Source organism: Sorex araneus, chromosome 8, assembly GCF_027595985.1.
Source record: "Sorex araneus isolate mSorAra2 chromosome 8, mSorAra2.pri, whole genome shotgun sequence".
Classification (NCBI taxonomy): Eukaryota; Metazoa; Chordata; class Mammalia; order Eulipotyphla; family Soricidae; genus Sorex; species Sorex araneus.
This window is the reverse complement of record NC_073309.1, coordinates 62,205,190-62,226,025: the sequence shown is the minus strand read 5'-3', so window position 1 is coordinate 62,226,025 and position 20,836 is coordinate 62,205,190. Positions and strand designations below refer to the sequence as shown.

At 34.9% G+C, this 20,836-nt stretch overlaps 1 protein-coding gene across 1 annotated transcript in view; it reads right to left on the bottom strand.

Annotated features, from left to right (window-relative positions):
* COL11A1 (collagen type XI alpha 1 chain) overlaps window positions 1–20,836 on the bottom strand; it is a 214,953-nt gene that overhangs the window by 47,025 nt on the left and 147,092 nt on the right. The window contains exons 42-46 of the mRNA XM_004614663.2: window positions 12,643–12,750; window positions 6,920–7,027; window positions 6,011–6,064; window positions 4,280–4,333; window positions 3,677–3,784 (exon numbers count right to left, since the gene is read on the bottom strand). Of these exons, the coding sequence (XP_004614720.1) occupies window positions 3,677–3,784; window positions 4,280–4,333; window positions 6,011–6,064; window positions 6,920–7,027; window positions 12,643–12,750 (432 nt within the window). The remainder of the gene's footprint in view (window positions 1–3,676; window positions 3,785–4,279; window positions 4,334–6,010; window positions 6,065–6,919; window positions 7,028–12,642; window positions 12,751–20,836) is intronic.

Below are 20,836 nucleotides of genomic sequence, written 5' to 3'. Positions count from 1 at the left end.
GGGTCATGAAATTGTGTTATATATACACAATACTACCCAGATGTAAGGAATGATGAAATTATACAATTAGTTGCAACATCAATGGAGCTTGAAGATATCATATTGAATAAGTAAGCCAAAAGAAGAAGGTCAAACACAGGATGATCTCATGTACGGTATTTAGAGATACTGGACGAAGAAATGCAATGGTTTAAAGGGCAGATGCTAGATCACTCATGGCCCCAGGGTGTAAGGAGGAAAGAGAAAGACACAGAGAAGGAAAGAGGAGAAAAGATAGGTAAGAGGAGAAGAGATAGGTGAGAAGCAATGACGGCAGGGCTCATGGAGATTCAGGTACATCAGTGGTGTCAAGGAATGATAGAGCTAAATATCCAAACCAGTGCCAACAAAACTGAAATCACGAGATCCAAACTTTAGTAATGATGTAAAAGATGACTGTCAACATGGCAAGCTAGGGCAGGATGGGGTAGGTAGGAGAGGGAACCCAAGCAAACTGGTGGAGGAAAGCTAAAACTAGTTGGTGCGACTCATGATGAAACACAGTATGTAAAAAAAAAAAACCCAAAACTATGAATAACTTTGTAACTCACAGTGCTTTAATAATATAGAATTTTGGAGAAAAAGATTTTCTGAAAAATATTGCAATATGCAATTTTGAGTTATTTTAGAACGGCCTAGCCTGTGAGGTTTCATATTGAATTATCAGATTGTCAAAATTCTCTTCAAAACAATATTCCAATATATTTCCAAAGTATAAGATGCTGTGTATATCTGATCTGTTCATCCACTTCAATCTTAAAAATCCACAAAGGTCAGGAATTTATTGAGAAAACCTGTATCTTCTCAAATTTATTTGTCTTCTATCTAATTATAGCATAAACTGCTTTAGGAAAGGTTCTCTTACAAAATAACAATAAAGGATTCTGCTCTCAACTTTTACATGACTCTATATATCTAAGAGAAAATTACTTTACTTTAACTTGATCTTCTTGCCTGTACCCCCACCAAAAATGACTTGATAATGCTTTCATATCACAATACTTTGCATGCGTTTGAATTATATACCTATTACCATGAGCTAGTTTTAGATTTTAGTTTTTTAGGTCTCAGTATTTTACCTTTAGTAACTAGCAGATTATTCAGTAAGAACTAGATTTACAATACAATGCTGACTGAATGATGAATTTATAAATTTTAAGAAAACAAATAAAAGGAAATACAACACAAAATAAAATGCTACTTATAACTCTATGATGACTAAATTTCTCAATTACTCTAAATGCTCAATCATAAAAATAGTACTACTATGTCGTATTACACACAGTGGAATACGACTCAATTATGTGCCAAGATAAAATCATTCAGTTTGCAGTGACTTGGATGTAACTGAGAGTCATGGTAAATGAAGTGAGTCAGGAAGAAATGAACACCCAATGATCTCACTCTCTTATAGAGTTTAAGGAAATAAAGCAACGGGTTAAGAAATTTCCACTGGAAACTGTTCTAAAATATGGTCAAAAGAAATGTTTTCTAAGGGTCATGGGGGATGGAGACGAGAGTGGGGATCTAAGCTAATTGTTAAAATAATATGTTGAATAGCACTCTAGTGTTAATAAGTTTTTAATGTGTCCTAACTTTCTCCCAGGGAGTAATTTATACATAGAGAGATTCTGTTTTAAGGTCTTTCAATTTGAAATATCTTTCCACTCAAGTGATGAGTCAATAATAAATTTAAGTCAAGAAATACCATTTTATATTTACCGTACAGATCAAGAAAATTAGTAAATACTAAATCGAAAAACAAAGTCATTTAAACAGCGTATTATATTATTATTACTATTAGTTTTGTCTATCACAATTGCTGATATCTATTCTGTCAAGAACACCCATTTAAAAGAAACAGATGCAACTGTAAACATTTTAATTATATTAGCATTTTTTCAGATTCCAGATTTAAGGAAGTGGGGAAATATCATTAATTTTTTAATGAACTTGAATTGGGGCAAATTTCTTACACTGTGAAAATAGAGATCATCTGAATTTAATATTTTATAAGTATAAGCTACAAGATATTTTCTTTAATCCTGAGAATTAAATTTGAAATTACAACCATATAGAATTCAGGGTAATCAATTAAATGGAAAAGAAAACAATGATAGGTAATATTGAGAGACAGTATATATAGAATATAATATTTAATACTCAGAGGTGTTTATAAAACATTTTGCTATGTAGTCCTTAGGATTTCTTATTTATTTTTGCCTAGTAAACATAAAAAATACAAATATTAAAGTACCCCTAATTAAATAATTATGTTGGCATTCAAATAAAAGCAGAAAATTATAGGTGCCTGTTCAGTAGTCGATATAATTTTTATAATTCTGTAAATAAGATATTGTATTAAAATCAATACATTCACTTTGTTAGAGAAAACTATAATTAAAATAAAACAATTCAGTCTCTATTTGCTTTACTGAAACTTAATAAATTTTAAATACAGTTAAATTTCAAAGTACAATGTGTAAGTATAGTAACTAAGGTCGAATTTAACCATCTGTAAAATTGGTAATGTTACTTAGAGCATTTTCAACATTGTCATTTTTTTTCCTTTTTGGGTCACACCCAGCTATGCTTAGGGGTCACTCCTGGCTCTGCACTCAACAATTACCCCTGGCGGTGCTCTGGGGACCATATGGGATGCTGGGAATCAAACCCGGGTTGGCCTTGTGGAAGATAAACGCCCGACCCGCTGTGCTATCACTCCAGCCCGTCAACAATGTCTTTAAAACAAACTTTAATGACCTCTTGTGAAATCATTGAGAGAAGATATGGACTAAGTAATTGGAAAGAGAAAGTCCGGTATTTTCCAAATGTGTCAAGAATAGGAACATGACAGGATGGTAGAGAAACTAGTCAGAATAGATATTTGCTGTGCAATGCTTTGCTTGAATCCATTTGTAAGAAACATTGGAATAAAATTTTACTAGCTTGTAATATGTTTTAACATAATACTGATACTTTGAAGTTGCTTCAAAAAATAAATTATAACTCAAAATTAAGATTATGTTCATGGTACTACAGCTTCTAATATTAAAAACTTTTCAAATTCTAATACTTAGATATCAGTTTAAATGCAAATATTACTTTAAATTTAAATATTACTTTAAATAATTCAATTTAATACTTAAAAGTCATTTAAATAATACTAAGATATTTGGAATGATTAACTAACTCTTAATAACCTATGTTTGTAGTCTAAAATTTGCTGTTTGCAATTTTTTAGTTGTCCCTGGCTTTTTATGATATCTCAGAATGTTTTTAATTTTTTCTAGTCATCTGAACTAATTTTCCAAACATTCAACCAGTAAGAGAATCTTTCTATCTTGTTGATTTCTTTTCTCTAATAAAATGAGCATAAAGAAAGAAAGTGTAACAAATAAGGTCGGGCTAATGTACGGAAGAAACTGGAACCAGGGCAGGTGCCATTTCAGAAAAACTAATACTAATTGGTAAAAAGCACTTGAGGTTCAGGTCTGTGTTTAAGTAAAACACTCATTAAGGTTATAAACATTGTAACTAAGCTCCTTATAGAATTAATGAATTGTTTTCTGCCAACAGCCAACTCATGGTGAAATATAATGGCAGTATGTATTCTATAATGCCCAGAGCATCTTACCTGAAGGCCTACGGGGCCGGGAGGACCTGGGAAGCCTCTGGCACCCTCATCTCCTTTCTGACCAAACATCCCCTGCTGTCCTCTGGGACCCGGCTCACCATCTCCTCCCTGCAGAAGACCAGTGAAGTGATGACAAATTAGAAAAATCAGGACTCTGATGAAAAGTTATCCTAAACATTCTAAATTTAATCACTTGCTTGATTTTAGAATAACTAAGTGCAAAGCTGACTGAATTTGTCTCTGTTTAAAAGCATGCCATTGTTGCTTACATTCTTCATTTCTAGAAGATGATTCACTTTGAAATTCTCATGCATAACAAGTTAAAGAAAAGCTGGTAATATGGGGGGGGGTAGGGGAGCGAACACTTGGAATTTACTATAAATTAAATGCTTCCCAACGGACTAGTATTGGTTTTCAAATAAATTGACAATATTTTTCTTTATAAAGACAGGATGAGATTGCTATATTAAATAGCCAAAATAGGACTAAACATTAAGCAGACACAGTTGTCACCACATGCTATAAAGGATTACATGACAGTTGATACATTTTCTGAGGGGATTATAGGGATTTAAGACTTGTTGAGCCAAGAAGCAGACTTACTGCAATTCCCGGGGCGCCAACAGGTCCTTGAAGTCCGGGGGGACCAGGAGGACCCTGTAGTGAAGGAAACATCAGCAATATTGAAAGAAGCTAGAATAGCCTCAGCTTACTAAACATCTCTATAGGTCTTTGGGGGAGGAAAAGATAATCTTTTGTATTTAGTGTATTCAGCTACTATTCATTTTACTCTGAGAAGAAATTGCATAATTGCAACAGATTTAAATGGAAATTATTCATAACATTCTCATCTGTAATGTTGCAAATAAATAAATATGAATTTCTAGGTTAACATAAATCAGGTCAAAGTTGAAAAATTGAAAATTTCAAATTTCTTTAAGAAATGTGTATGACCTGTTTATGGGGCCATAATATACTTACATACTCTCTTCTCACTACATTTAGCATCGAGGATAATCTCATCACACAGAACGTATAACATAAACATCTAGAGTTTTATTTATATATAACACATGAGCATGGCAGAGCCTTGGCAAGCAGCCTGTGTCGTATTTGATATGTCAAATACAGTAACAATAACGGGTCTCATTCCCCTGACCCTGAAAGAGCCTCAAATGGGCACCATTTGGAAGGACGTGTAAGGAGAGCCTGCTAAAATCTCAGGGCTGTGACGAATGGATATGTTACTAGTGCCCGCTCGAGCAAATAAATGAACAACAGGATGACAGTGATACAGTGATAACACATGTCAATCCACATTAGATGTCCCACAATTGCTATTTTGAATAAAAGATTTCAAATCATGATGAGTCTTAATACATAATTTTGGGGGGTTATTATCGACACCATATTTAACAGTGCTTAGTAGGTTGTGGGCACAGTGATGTGTCAAAGGGTCACAACATATGAATTTTAATTCAGTGATACAGGCCAGACAGTTCAGTTCTTGGGGTCATTCATGCTGCAGAGTTACCACCACTATACTAGGAGGTGCTCAGGGGACCACGTGCTGCCAGAGATTGAACCCAGGGCTCTGCTCATGCCAGGCAACATATAGCACTTCTGCTATCTCCCTGCCCTCATAAATACTTTTCTTACCCATTTTTGCTACTGCTACAGTAATAACCGAGAAGACATAATGAATACAAATTCAAAACATAAAACAAATACAATAGGAAACAAAGTGGTCACTGATTTGGGTTGTCCTTTATGTTGGGAAGAATGCTTAAAGTAAATGGTCCAAGGATACTAGCGTAGTTGAGATTTTTTTTCAGGGTTCCATCAGGTTAAAATTATCTTACAAAAACACTGCAACAAATTTGAACTAATGATGAAAAGTGATGGAGGATAAATTAACTAGTGCCTTAGTCTCATTTAGGTTCCATTCTAGGTTTGGAATTATAATTTAAGTCATACTTTTTAAAAGAGACTTGACTGCAATTTAACTGAATCCTAAACTGAACAGTTATTACAAAGATAATATATTATCCATATATAATATTGGGTAGGTAAAAATGAGGAAATTATTATGAAAAAAATCATTGGAGCTATGAAGATATCATAAGGGACTAGAAGTGCTCTCTAGTAATATGTGGTCCCAAGCACCAATGGAAGCTACTCCAATTAAGAGCCCCAAGAAATCCACAAGCATCATTGAGTAATGCTCCAGTAATCACCCCCTGATAAATATATCACGGCTAAAAGTAAAAGGAGTTACATGAATGAAAATATGAAAGGGAAAAAAAAGAGGAAATTTCTCAATAAAAAACTCACATTTTCTCCTTTGTCACCTTTGCTGCCTTTTTGCCCTGGTTGACCAATTTCACCCTGTGAAATATTTGAGTTAGAATTTAGTTTCAGTAGGGCTTAACTGCTATTGCATTACCATCCTGTACTCCCATTATTTACATTTAAGTATAATATAATAAAAATCCAACTTTTATTGTCCGTCTGAATTTTTAAAGACTGGGTTCTTATAACTTCTCACATTCTAGTACTGTAAAAACAAACATATAGATGAAAAAAATTAACTTAATGCTCGGAGGATGTACAACTGTGTATGCCATGTTAGCATAAAAACTGATAATAGAAGCACTCTTATATATAATAATTACAATCATGCAATCAATAATTATCTTTGCTCCTTGTTTTTAAAGTGTTAAAATACTGAATGATGTCAGTGTTCTAATTCCTATTTTTGTTATAGTATTTTATAGTAATATTAGAATATACTCAATGCAACACTGCAGTTAATATTCAGAATTAAGAACTTAGGCTACTCACATACATGATAATAATATAGAAAAAAATAATTATTGAAACGTATGGAGCTTATTCTTGCCCAATTCTGTACTATTCAGACATAAGGATTCAATATGTATGGATGGTTAATTAATCTAATTTTAGAAACACTTTTTAAAATAAATAAGCATGTTGACATCTATATTTTATTTCTTTCATTGGCCTTAAATTGTTTTTTGCTTGCACTTTATATGCTAGTTCAGAAAACAGAAAGTAATAATCAGAGTACAAAATTCAGAGGACAAATAAATTCAATTAACTTTGAAAAGGATATCTTTTGATTTGGCATCTAATTTTTAAAAACATTAAAATCAGGTTTTATGGAAAAAAAATCAATTTTTCATCAGGCTCGTAACATGAGAAAAAAAATAAAACACTAGCCTTGTCTCCATCTTCTCCAGGGGAACCGGCTGGACCAGCAGGCCCTGGGAGCCCCACCGGACCTTGTATTCCATCTCTCCCAGCTGGGCCTTGAGGACCCTTTTCTCCCTGTAATGGAAATCCAGCACAGCATTATTTTGCTGTAGGAAATTTGTAAATTAGTAGCTGATCATAATTTTAACCATATCCACAACGGTCATTCACACCCTCTCTTCCTTCTCAACCAGGGAATTGTTTAGTGTTAATAGGAAAAAATCTTTTCAAGACCCAGGTGGTCACATCAAAGATGATCATATTCTTCCATGAGTAAGAATGCTACAATTTATTAACCTCAGACTATTTAAGATTCAGTGTGGTTTTTCTGTCAAAAGTATAATTTTCTATTTAAATTCTACATACACATACACAGAGAGCCAACGTAGTACTCACCCAAAGATAATCTAATGCCAGTTTATAAAAACTTTTGTCAGTGGGGAGCTTCTGAGAGAAGTCGCACTGCGTCCATTAGGACTAAAACATCAAAACATAATTTTTGCTGATACTCTTAATTTTACAATAGTCTAAATGTGTAACCTTTTTATATTTTTAACTCTGTGTCCTGGACTGTCCTAGTTTTTGCTTCTTTATTTGTTTAGGGCGGACAGTGCCCAGTGTTCAGGGCTGACTCTTGGCTCTGTGCTCTGGATCACTCTTAGTGGCCTTGAGGGACCATTTGTATTGCCACACATCAAACCCAGGCCACCTGCCTGCAAAGCAAGAAACTACCCACTGTACTGTCTCTCCAGCTGTAGACTGCCCTACATTTGTATTTTAATTAATTAATGCTTTTACTAATTAATTTTCTGTTTTAAATGTCACCTGTACTGTGCTATTAAAATGTTACCTTGATAATGAGGGAAGTCTCTTTATTTATTAAAATTATATTTCAGAATTTAAAGTAGCCACACATTAAGATGGTGTTAGCGTTACAAAAGTATATTCTATTGATGTAAGATAAAATCCTTTATTTTTTTATCCTACTAGATAGACCTCAGAACTTCTCTATTATAAGTTTTTGACTTTGTTTTACCTTGTAAATTCCCAATTTATCACCACCTCCGAACTATTTACAATACCAAAGTTTTATCTGTTTTATCTATTGAATATATTTTTACTTCACCTTGTCTCTCTACCACTAAAACCTTATCCCCCAAATTTCAGAAGCCTATTTCTAAACTAATCAAATAACCCCCTGTCTATCTACTTCCATTCTTTCTTAAATTCAATCTATCTCCCTGCTAAAATCAGAGAGCCAACCTAATCATTCTACTGACATTTTTCAGTTTATTTATGTAGCATCCTAAAGATAAAGGCCAAGATGTTAGCATGCTCTTTCATTATCTGGCCCCAACTGCCAGCCCAGTAGCTACTAGATTCCCCTGGCCTTTATTATCTTTATTCCAAAATCTCTAGAATTATTATAATTATTTATTATTATTATTATTAATAATAATAATATTGTTATGCACTGGAGTGATAGCACAGTAGGTAGGGTGTTTGACTTGCACATAGGTGACTCAGGTTCGATTCCTCCGCCCCTCTCAGAGACCCCAGCAAGCTACTGAGAGTATCCTGCCCACACGGCAGAGCCTGGCAAGCTCCCTGTGGCATATTCAGTACGCCAAAAAAAATAATAACAAGTCTCACAATGGAGACGTTACTGGTGCCCGCTCGAGCATATTGATGAACAATAGGATGACAGTGCTACAGTGCTGCTATTATTATTATTATTATTATTATTATTATTATTATTATTATTTGCTTGGGAGTGTGGCACACCCAAGTACTCAGAGCTTATATCTGGCTCTGCACTCAGAAATTACTCCTGGCAGGGCTAGAGGGACCATATGGAATTCTGGACATCACAGTCACAGCTCAGTGGTTTGAGTGCAAGGCAAACATGTAGGATGTTTAGAGGAGGATCCTTACCTACTTAATTCTGCTCATCATTTACATTTCATCATTGATATCCTGCCTAAAGTAAGATCTCTGGTATAGCTCTGATACACACAGCCACACAGTAGTGCATTACTTTTTCCTAACACTAGCCAGAGTTTGTGGTTTAACGTGCATTCAAGTGATTTTCACTTATTATCTAATTTCATCAATAAGCAATCAATTTTGTTAGGATCAAACTGTGCCTCTTCTAGAAGTCCCCTGCATCCCTTGGGTCTGTGATTCAAAGGAAAAACATTTTTTTTTTCTTTTTTAAAATTTTCTCTTAGAGAATCACTGTGATGTACAGTTACAAACTTATGAACTTTTGTGTTTGCATTTTATTCATACAGTGATCTGTTACCCATCCCTCCACCAGTGCCCATTCACCTCCACCAATGATCCTAGTATCCCTCGCACCACCCACACCCCATTCCCCACCACCCCACCCTGCCTCTATGTCAGGGCATTCCCCTTGGTTCTCTCTCTTTTTGGGTGTTGTAGTTTGCAATAGAGGTATTGAGTGGCCATCATGTTCGGTCTATAGTCTATTTTCAGCTCGCATCTTCCAACCCGAATGGGTCCTCCTGACACCCTCTACTTGATGCTCTCTTCTCTATCTGAGCTGCCTTTTCCCCCAGCATATGAGGCAAGTTTCCAAGCTGTAGGACAGACCTCCTAACCCTTATCTCTACAACTCTTGGGTGTTAGTCGTCCACTATGTTATTTTATATTCCACAGATGAGTGCAATCATTCTATGTCTGTCCCTCTCTTTCTTTTTTTTAATTAATAAAAAAAATTAGTGAGTCAACGTGAGGGTACAGTTACAGATTTATACATTTTTGTGCTCATGTTTCTCCCTTACAAAGTTTGATAACCCATCCCTTCACCAGTGCCCATTCTCCACCACCAGTAAACCCAACATCCCTCCCCCCTCCCCAGTCCCGTCTCCCCCCACCCCACACTGCCACTATGGCAGGGTATTCCCTTTTGTTCTCTCTCTCTGATTAGGTGTTGTGGTTTGCAATAAAGGTGTTAAGTGGCCATTGTGTTCAGTCTCTAGTCTATATTCGGCCTGCATCATCTTTCCCCCACATGACCTCCAACCACATTTTACTTGGTGTTCCTTTCTCTGAGTTGCCCAGAATGAGAGAACAGCCTCCAAGCCATGGTGACAACCTCCTGGTACTTATTTCTACTATTCTTGGGTGTTAGTCTTATAGTCTATTATTCTATATTCCACAGATGAGTGCAATCTTTCTATGTCTGTCTTGCTCTTTCTGACGCATTTCACTTAGCATAATACTTTCCATGTTGATCCACTTATATGCAAACGTCATGACCTCATTCTTTCTAACAGCTGCATAGTATTCCATTGTATAGAAGCACCAAAGTTTCTTCAACCAGTCATCTGTTCTAGGGCACTTGGGTTTTTTCCAGATTCTGGCTATTGTAAACAGTGCTGTGATGAACATATAAGTGCAGATGTCATTTCGACTATACAGGTTGAGCTCCCATTTGACCCACCAATACCACTGCTGGGAATATATCCCAGAAAAGTCAAAGAAAAATCATTTGCTCAGTTAATTAATGACAAGGGATATGATGAAATATCTATAAAACAATTTTAATTTCTTGACTGATTTATTATTTTCCTGGGCTCCATATAAATTTATTTTTTAAAACTATGTCATAATTATCAAATAAACATAGACTTGAAGACCTTAATGTTAAATAAAAAATTAAAATACCTTTAACCCACCTTTACACTTAAAAGTGTTATGATATTCACAGTGAATTTCACTATATTAGACAGATGAACTGATTCAAATACTTCTACTTTATTAAGATCACCTTAGTAAGTTGAATTAAAAAATTAACCATAAAATACAAGAGTACTATAAATAAAATTGATTCTCCTAACCCTTTCATGTCCATTTTATGCTACTCTCTATTTATGGACCAATCTTCTTTCAAAATTGCTACCTGATAGAGTATAGAGCACTTGAACTCTTGTTGGTGGGGGAAAAAAAAACTGGGTGAGCAGAGAAGTATATATATTTTTGGAGCCGTAACTTTATGACCATCAACAAAAACCAGGTCCCAGAATTAGTTTTTACATGCATTTCTGTCATATTTTCTCATTTGTCTCAGAAAAATATTCCCTTCGGTTCACTTTCAGTACTTTAGCTGCTGAATCAATATTACTTCTTCCAAAGTGCCTGGCTAGCAGTCAGTAATCATGATATACTTAATTAGTTCTTAATACAATCACAATAGTGAACTATGTTAAACCCCAGCATTCAGGAACAGGGATAGCACAGGGATTGAGGCAGCAAGTTTAAAGTACATAGACTGGGGTGGGTCCCCTCACTGCCTGCCTTCCCACTTAAGCACTTCACTAGTGTCCTGGACCTCACCAAGCACCACTGGGCATGACTGGGACGCTTGATACTCTGGCTGTCCAAACAGTAGCACTGTCACACTGTCATCCATTGATTTGCTCGAACGCGCACCAGTAACATCTCTCATTGTGAGACTTGTTGTTACTGTTTTTGGCATATTGAATATGCCACGGGTAGCTTGCCAGCTCTGCCATGTGGGAGGGATACTCTTGGTAGCTTGCCGGGCTCTCTGAGAGGAATGGAGGAATCAAACCCTGGTCAGCCGTATGCAAGGCAAACGCCCTACCCGCTGTGCTATCCCTCCAGTCCAAACAGCATTATGACTCTGGGGTCTGAGCACTGCACCCAGAGGGGAATGGGCCCTGGCCACTTGAGTACTGACTGGGAGACCCACTTCCTGATTTAGAAAAAAAATGACAGAGAAACAAGCATTCAACTTTATCTTCACAGAGTCCCTTCTGTGCATCAAATTGCTAAGTCTTAGTGATAAACGATTATTTTTAAGGAGAAGGATTTAAGCTTACCTATATGCATCAAGACTTATGTGTATGATAAAACCTTAAACCCACTTCTTGGGGTATTATGGTCAGCAATACTTATCTACATTTACTAAGTGAACTTGTGTTTTACTTTTAGAGAATATCTGTGTGATTTTATCATCTCCCGAGCAATTCCAAGAAGGGTCTCTGAGAACAAAGCTAAGAGTAGTCCCTAAGTAGTACTGTGTGTGGCCGAAACCCTCCCCACAAAAAAAAGGAGAAAGAAGTTAAATACAGAAACAAAAAAATTAATTTTGACAAAATTCAAACCTACTACATGGAATATATTTCATATTATAGAAATGAAACATGTGAAATCTAATAAATACAAGATGAAATGATTGATCATATGTTTTCCACCTAGTCACGTGATTCCAAATTCAACTTACATGAGAAAAGAAATCACTTTCTTTAGGATTCATTTGCACACAGCAGAAATGGGTGAAAGTAAGGCTGTATTACACAAGCAAAAGTTCAATCTTTTCTACTATAGGACAGCAAGGTATAGTTTTAATCAAAACTTCATTTTTACCTTTTAAAAGGAGAAAAATCAGAGACCTTTTCCATTAATAATATCTAGCTCCTTCACAGATATTATGGCTTTATAAAGTATGGAAAAATGTCATCTCATTTAATTGAATTTGAAATTTTCTCTATTAAAAGTACTAAGAAAGGTGTGTTTATATGCCAGACACATATGCAGAGAGAATGCATTGGAGTATGAAGAGCTAATATCCTTGAATAAAAAAGTAATAACTTGTGCAAGGTAGCAGTAAAATACATATTCTCCTTGAAATTACTTACAGGGGCACCTTTCTCTCCAGCTGGACCAGGAGGGCCCTGGGGTCCCGGACGCCCTGGCAAACCAATTGGACCAGCAGAACCTGCTGACCCTCGTTCTCCTGGTGAGCCCTAATGCACATGAAGAAGAATTTTTGGTTATTAATAATGGAAGAATTGTACTAGTATAAGAATCACTTAGCAGAATCTTATGGTCCAATAAACAGTGCAAAAGTTGCTTTTCTTGTTAAAAGATATAAAACAGGAGAATTTTACTAATTATTAATGTGTAGTCTTAATATTAAGCATATATCAGATGCTGAGGAAATACATGTCAAATAAAAAATTATTTTAACATTACATAGCTGTTTCATAGTACATTGATGTTAACATTACATTTTTCTTGTTTCTAATTTTTTTCCATATAAAGAACCCTTTATATGCAAATACAATACATTACATCCTACACAATTTTCTTTCTATACTATTTTGTTTTGATATATTTGCAGATGAATATATCAAAATGATTTCTGGGATTCACATCTAATGTAAATCACAATTTCAAAGTTTAAAAATGAGTTAATTAAATGTCATTGCATATGTATACATATGTATAAATAAACTTTGTTTATATGTATGTGTATACATATAAGCACATACATATAAATGCAATTTATGTATGTATACACATATATACAAAGTTTCATAATTATTATACCTAAATTTGAACTCTTTCCAAGTAAATAAGTCACTCGATTTATCATTAAGTCTTGTAGGAACACATGGCTTTTTTTTTGAGAAATTAGGTAATGCCAACTGAGATTCAAGAAAGATGCTATATATTTTTAGATGATTTGCTTTATAGAAAGTTAACGTGAAAATTTAAAAACCAGTGGTATTAATTCTACGTTCATTGTAACTTCAGAAAGCATTATACAAACATAGTGAATAATGTATATATGTTTACCATGTTGAGTAAAACACAAATACAATCTATTTATTATTTTAATGCTATTTAAAAAACTGTACAATGATGCAATATTTAGATTATTTTAATATAATAATAATTAAATTATGACTCAACACTACTGCATGACTGAATTGTGGGATGTTAGAAATATTATTAGTTTCTTATAACTTATTAAAAACCTCAGGAGAAAGTATTTATAAAACTGAAACGTATATTTTTTGCTTTCTATTATAGTCCTCAGATGGAGATAATGCATTCTATTACACAAATCATTAAACCTGTTCTAAAGTATAATTTTACTAGCTAATAATTACATGTTGATATCAGAACAGTAATAATAGTATTATTTATATAATGTTTATAATTTACATATCTGTCATTTTGGTATTTTATTCTTGAAAATGGGGTTGATAATATATTTGTAGCATGTCAGTTTTAAATATAAGGTAACTGGATCAAAATGATTAACCATCCATCAAATAACCATAAGTGTAGTTGAGAGAAATCCTGAGCAAATTTTCTTCTTGTGATTCCTATAAAGTTTCTTAGTTTTTACTCAAATGAAGATATTAAAGATTCCTTTAGACTATCTTTGAGATTAGTGCCTATTCAACTTTTTAAGGATATTCATAGATTTTTAAAGAATGATTACTACTTATTTTTCTGGCATTAAGTAGGTAAATATGTGATACAATGAATGCTTTTTACTTAGGTATATATCCAAATTTTAAATAAATAAACTTTATAATAAGGGATATATTTATTTGAATTTATATTGAATAATCAGAACAAAAATGTAAAACCAATGTTTTTGTCAATCATGGTGATCTTAAAATAAAATAAGAGAAAAAATAACTTGGAGAAATTAAAAACAGAGAAATCATAAATTTTGAACATTATATTTAAAAAAGCATTTTAACTATAAATTGTTATTTTACAACAAATTCACCAATTGTTTCTGATATTGCATTGCAATTAGTCAAAAGATGACTGAAGGGGCTGGAGCGATAGCACAGAGGGTAGGGCGCTTGCCTTGCACGTGGCCTACCCAAGTTCGATCCCCGGCACCCCATATGGTCCCCCAGGCATTGCCAGGAGTGATTCCTGAGTGCAGAGCCAGGAGCATTCCCTGAGCATCGCTGGATGTGACCCAAAAAGCAAAAAAACAAAAACTAAAACTAAAAGATGACTAATAGTGAACAATCACACATCTCACATACTAAAAACATAAATAGCTGTAAGGGGAAAATGCAGTTAGTAATTGCTATATAGCTAACGTCTACCATGTACAGAAATGTCTTTTTTAATATACATTTAACATTGTGAAAAATCAATCACAAGTGATGTAATTGCCTATTCGGGTGGCAGAAGTTGGACAAATGATTCCAGAGGCCAGTTCAGAATAAAAACAAACATAAAGGCAATTCCACCATGGTGGAGGAGGATTATTAGTCAGAGAAGAAAAGAAAAGAGGTGAACAATAAGACCAGGAAAAAAATACTTATTATCAATTAAATGCAAATGAGATAAAATGAGATTAAGATGACAATAAGATATCACCTCACAACTTTGATAATATTCTTTATCAAGAAGGCCAGCAACAATTAGTGCTGGAGAAGATGTGGAAAATGAGAACACATCTAGACTATTGGCTAGAATATTCATTGGTTTAGCATGGGTAGAAAACAGCATAAAACTTTTTCAAAATATTAAAAGTAAGTTTACCAAATGGTACAGTATTTCCACTCCTAATTTTTGTATCCAAAAATACAAGAGCACAGATTTGAAAAGATATGCATAGCAATGTTCAGTGCAGTGCTAAATTTGCAACAAGCAGAAGCGAAAACAATCCAAGTGCCTAGGGACTGAATATAAGTACAGTGCATATTCACAGTGAAATAGTACTCAACTGTAAGATAAAATCTTGACTTTTGTTACATGCACATGGAGATACTAAGGTTATGCTAAGTGAAATAAGAAGAAAGATAAATATCAGATGATCTACTTTGTTTGCATGAAGAAATAAAGCAAGGGCACAGAGAATCAAAGGAAAAATAATCCTCTAGTCTCTGCACAGAACTGAGTTATCAGAGAAGAAAAGAGACGCAAAGAAGGAGATTGAAGATAAAAGGTGGCAGTGAACTGTGTGAGAAATGTTGGTACAATGATGAGGCCTGTGGTCTGGAAACATACTTAGAAGAGGTGTGAATTCAATTCATTCTAAAACTCCTGCTGTCTCATAAACCATGTTACTTGGTAAAAAAAAATCTTCATTCCTAAGCGTAGAGTTCTGCGAGTGTTAAATTTTTTAAGGAATACAGCTCTAAAAGTGAAAAAAAAATTAAATATCTGAGTAGCACTGTAGCACTGTCATCTGCTCGATTTGCTCGAACAGGCACCAGTAACATCTCCACTGTGAGACTTGTTGTTACTGTTTTTAGCATATCGAATACGCCATGGGGAGCTTGCCGCTCTGCCGTGCGGGCGGGATACTCTCAGTAGCTTGCCAGGCTCTCCAAGAGGGGCGGAGGAATCAAACCTGCATCGGCCGAGTATAAGGCAAATGCCCTATCTGCTGTGCTATCTCTCCAGTCCAAAAAATATCTGAATAGGAGTTCAAAATGCAAATAGAACAAGAGTTAGGGCAAGTAGTAGGAGGGGGGAAGAGAAAAGAAAGAAAGGAAATGGAAGAACAGAACTGAGAAGAATAAAAAAGAAAAAAAATGAAGAGAGAGGTCAAAGAATATATATATATATATATATATATATATATATATATATATGTTTAAAGCCTATAGGGAGAAAAGCCTACAGAAAAATTTCAGTAATAAAAGTAGTCTCTTTTTGGCAACAGAAATATGTCAGGAGAAAATGATATATAGTGTGATTAAAATCATTCTCTGTTATTCAAGTTAACACTAACACCCCTGCAGCTAAATCTCCAATTCTCTGAGAAACTAACTTTTGAAGATCAATGTTCATACAAGGTTACTGGATTACAGTTTTGTTTTAACATTTTGCTTGCAAAGTCTTGGGGAAAGATGACTGACTTGTATCAAATATAAATTAAGCACCCAATGTCAAGATGTTTCATTTATAATTGACTTCACAGAAACAGAATTTAGATTTAGATTGGATAACTTTAAGAAAGCAAAATTTAGATTTAGATTTGTCAGATCACATTATTGTTTCTTTAATCTAATTTTAGATTTTCTTTTTCTAACTTTTTTGGCCACCATGGCAGTACTCCGGGAATATTCCTAAGTCTGTACTCAGGATTCACTCCTCAGATTGCTCAGGGAACCAGGTGGGTGGCTGAGGTCAAACCCAGGATGACCAAATGCCAGGCAGGCACCTCACCCATTGTACTAACTCTCTGGCTCCTAAAATGAGAAAATTTTAAAGAATTGATGGCAATCCTTATTATCTTTGTTTAAATATTTCCTCTGTATCATTCATTTAGTCTAAATATTATATTATAATGTTTTCGGGTCACTATGGGATGCTGATCCAACCCGGGTCAGCAGCATCAAAGGCAAAATCCTTACCCGCTGAAAGATCCCTCTGGCCCCTCCAACTCTAATTTTAAAAGTTAATTTATTTCATTGCCATGTGTGAAAAATTCTAAAACAGTCTAATTAATGCCATCTTTCTGAAAATCAATTAATCGTCCACAAAACAGTTTCTAAATATACAGAAGTAATTCCTTTGCTTCATATTTTAGTAAGGTGAAGTGAAATTAATTTCATCTTAAAGTAATTTATCTCACATTTATCTCTAATACAACATACCTCCTTTTTAGCTATTTGTTTACACTAACTTCTGACTCAAAAAGTCTTTGGTTATTTGCTGTACTATTACATTTCCTGTCATTGTGTAGGTCCAGGATAACAACCACCTTTCGAAAACATAATATTCTAAAGGATTTAAAACATGAATCATCCTTCTAAACAATCCTTACAGTCTATACTAGTCTATGTTTTCTACATTACTTTCTGAGTGAATTACTATTTTAATTGTCATACTGAAATTTATCCTTTTGATATCTCCATGGTTTCCTAATATAAACCATGATTGCATATGTTAACTAATGGTAACAGAAATGGAAGTAGTAAATACGAAGACAATACAATTTGCCTTGCACTGTTTTCCCTGTGTGTGTGTGTCTTTTTCATTATTTTTATTATTTTGTTTTTTTGGGACTTTTGGAAGTGCTCAGGAATCAAGATACTGTGGTGGGGATCAATGGTCCATCTGTGTTGCTGGATTAAACCTGGGTATGGTATGTGCAAGCACTTCACCTGCCACTGATCTTTCTATAAAATATGTGTATATGGTTTGGGTCTAAAGGTATCAATATGAAGTCAGCAGAAATACTCCAAATTTACAATATCAATTGAAAATATAGCTTCCCTAAAAAATGTATTACAGAAATACATGTTTCTCTAACTGGAGAGATTGTGAATAACATGAAGATAACTCATGGCTTTTACATAGGGAAAAATGTGCTCATTAATTGAACAGTAAAATATGTTTACCATTTTAGATTAGTTAAGCAAATATTTTCATGTATTTCAAGTTAAGGAAGCATGATGATTTATATCAATGAAAATATGCATATGTTGTAGATATTAAATTTTATAATTCACAAAATTTTATAGTACAAAAATATTGTACTACAAAGCCTACCTATTCTAATCTCTCCCTCGGAGCATTCATGTGATTAAAATTCATATTGTCATCTTACTTGCGCAAACTGCATTCAAATTAATAATAAAACATATTAGTTTCCTGTAGTTAAAATATTACTCAAGAGCTTGTCATAGTTCATTAACTTTGAAATGGCAAAAGAAAATAAGGAAAGACTTTTTGATATACACTTATGCCCCAAAGTACAACTGCAATTTCTATTTCTGTCATTTTTTCAAATATTTTATAAGACTACATATTTTTAATAACAGCATGTTCTGCAATGATTCTATTTTAAACATCTATAAATGAAAGTGAAAATCTCTGATGGTATCCACCAATGATGTGAATGTTATTACAAACTTGCAAATTTCATTTAAACACTCCCAGGCCAATTTTCAAAGAATAAACCTTATGAATCCTGTAGTCCCAACTGAATCACTGAATAGGACCTATTTAAAGAAAAATTAAAATTCAAGTCCAGTATATATATAAAAAAATCCCATTACACATTCAAAAAAATTATAGTGAGATTTTTTTCTCAGATCCAAAATGAATTATGGTTGATGATAACCCTTGAGAAATTTACACTGCAAGTGCATTTTCTTTTCTATAAAGAGTAGATGTTTATACTTAGAGAAATTACTGCATTGCTTTAAAACATAATCAAGAACACAGAGAAAACTTATACTTATCAGAAAAATAATTTCATCTAAATCTAATATGGTTGTACCTAAACATAGGCTAAATGGGTAGTGATCATCTGTGCAAGGAATTTTAATATATTTCCATCACTTTGAATTGATATGAGCACAGTGCAGACCCTAAATGAAGGTGTGAGCTGAATGTGTGATCTACTATTTTCAACAATGAAGCAGCAAGCCTTCATCTTAACAAACTGATTAACTTCTCCATGGTTCACTTGTTAATAACATGTGGAGAGGAATTAATTGTCATATAATTTTTTGTCACGTGTAATGTGGCAACAGATCAAAAGCTCTCGAATGACATTTGATTAAAATTAAAAAACAAAAGATATTAAAGAATTGTATCTATACAAGGCGGAATCTCCTGCCCCCACACAAGGCTGTCTTCACCAGGGCCCCTCCGAGGGGGGTGGATCGAGTTTCGCTCCCCACCCCAAGCAGAGTCCCGGCAGCCAAAGACCTCCAGAACCCGGCCACGGCCAGGCCCAAGGCCACTCTCCACATGCTCGGATGAGCCTCACGCATGAAGGAATCGTCAGAGAAACCCAGATGTGTGGAACCCAGGGCTGAGATCTCCAAGCCTACTCGGATCAGGCCTGGGCCTCCTCCACCCAGATCCCCCTTTTTCTGGTAGCTTGGCAGTCATACCCACAAACTGCCCCCACTGCCATGTAATGTCATCAACGGCCAAGATCCAGAGACTATAAAACAAAGCTCCCAGAAAAGAGCGATGCAAAATCTCTCAGGGCAGAGTCTGGCAAACTACCCGTTGCATATTCGAGATGCCAAAAATAGTAACAACAATGGGCTTCATTCTCCTGATCCTGAACAAGACAGGGACGAATGGAGACATTACTGGTGCCCACTTGAGCAAATCAATGAGAAATAGGATGACAGTGATACAGTGATACAGTGATATATACAAGCTGCTATGTTTCAAAAACAGACAAGTAATCTCAAGTAACTATAGAAGTGACACTTTATAGATTAAAAAAACTAGCATCCACATGGAAAGTATCATGCTAAGTGAAATGAGTCAGAAAGAGAGAGACAGATATAGAAAGATTGCACTCATCTGTGGAATATAGAATAATAGACTATAAGACTAACGCCCAAGAATAGTAGAAATAAGTACCAGGAGATTGTTTCCATGGCTTGGAGGCTGGTCTCTCATTCTGGGTAACTCAGGGAAGGGACCACCAAGTAAAATGTGGTTGGAGGTCATGTGGGGGAAGGGTGATGCAGGCCGAATACAGACTAGAGACTGAACACAATGGCCACTCAACACCTTTATTGCAAACCACAACACCTAACCAGAGAGAGAGAACAAAAGGGAATTCCCTGCCATAGTGGCAGTGTGGGGTGGGGGGAGACGGGACTGGGGAGGGGGGGAGGGATGTTGGGTTTACTGGTGGTGGAGAATGGGCACTGGTGAAGGGATGGGTTATCGAACTTTGTATGGGGGAAACATGAGCACAAAGATGTATGGATCTGTAACTGTACCCTCATGATGACTCTCTAATTAAAAATAAACTAATAAAAAATAAAAAAAAGAAACAAAAAAAACTAGCATCCAAAGATTATATGGTATAACTGAAATCATACTATTAAAAAAATGTGAGCTTTTTCTCCACAAAACTTTTTTATTCCCAGTTCAAACTATATGTTTATACCTTATTGTGATATCATAAATTGATTATTAGCTAGGAACTGGAGAGAAAGTCCAGTGGACAGTTTGCTTCATTTTAACTTGGTAATCTCACATTTGAACCCTGACGCCACTTATAGTTCACAGAGTACTGCCAGATGTGACCCCTGCACGCAGAAACTGAAGCAAGCCCTGAGCACTGCC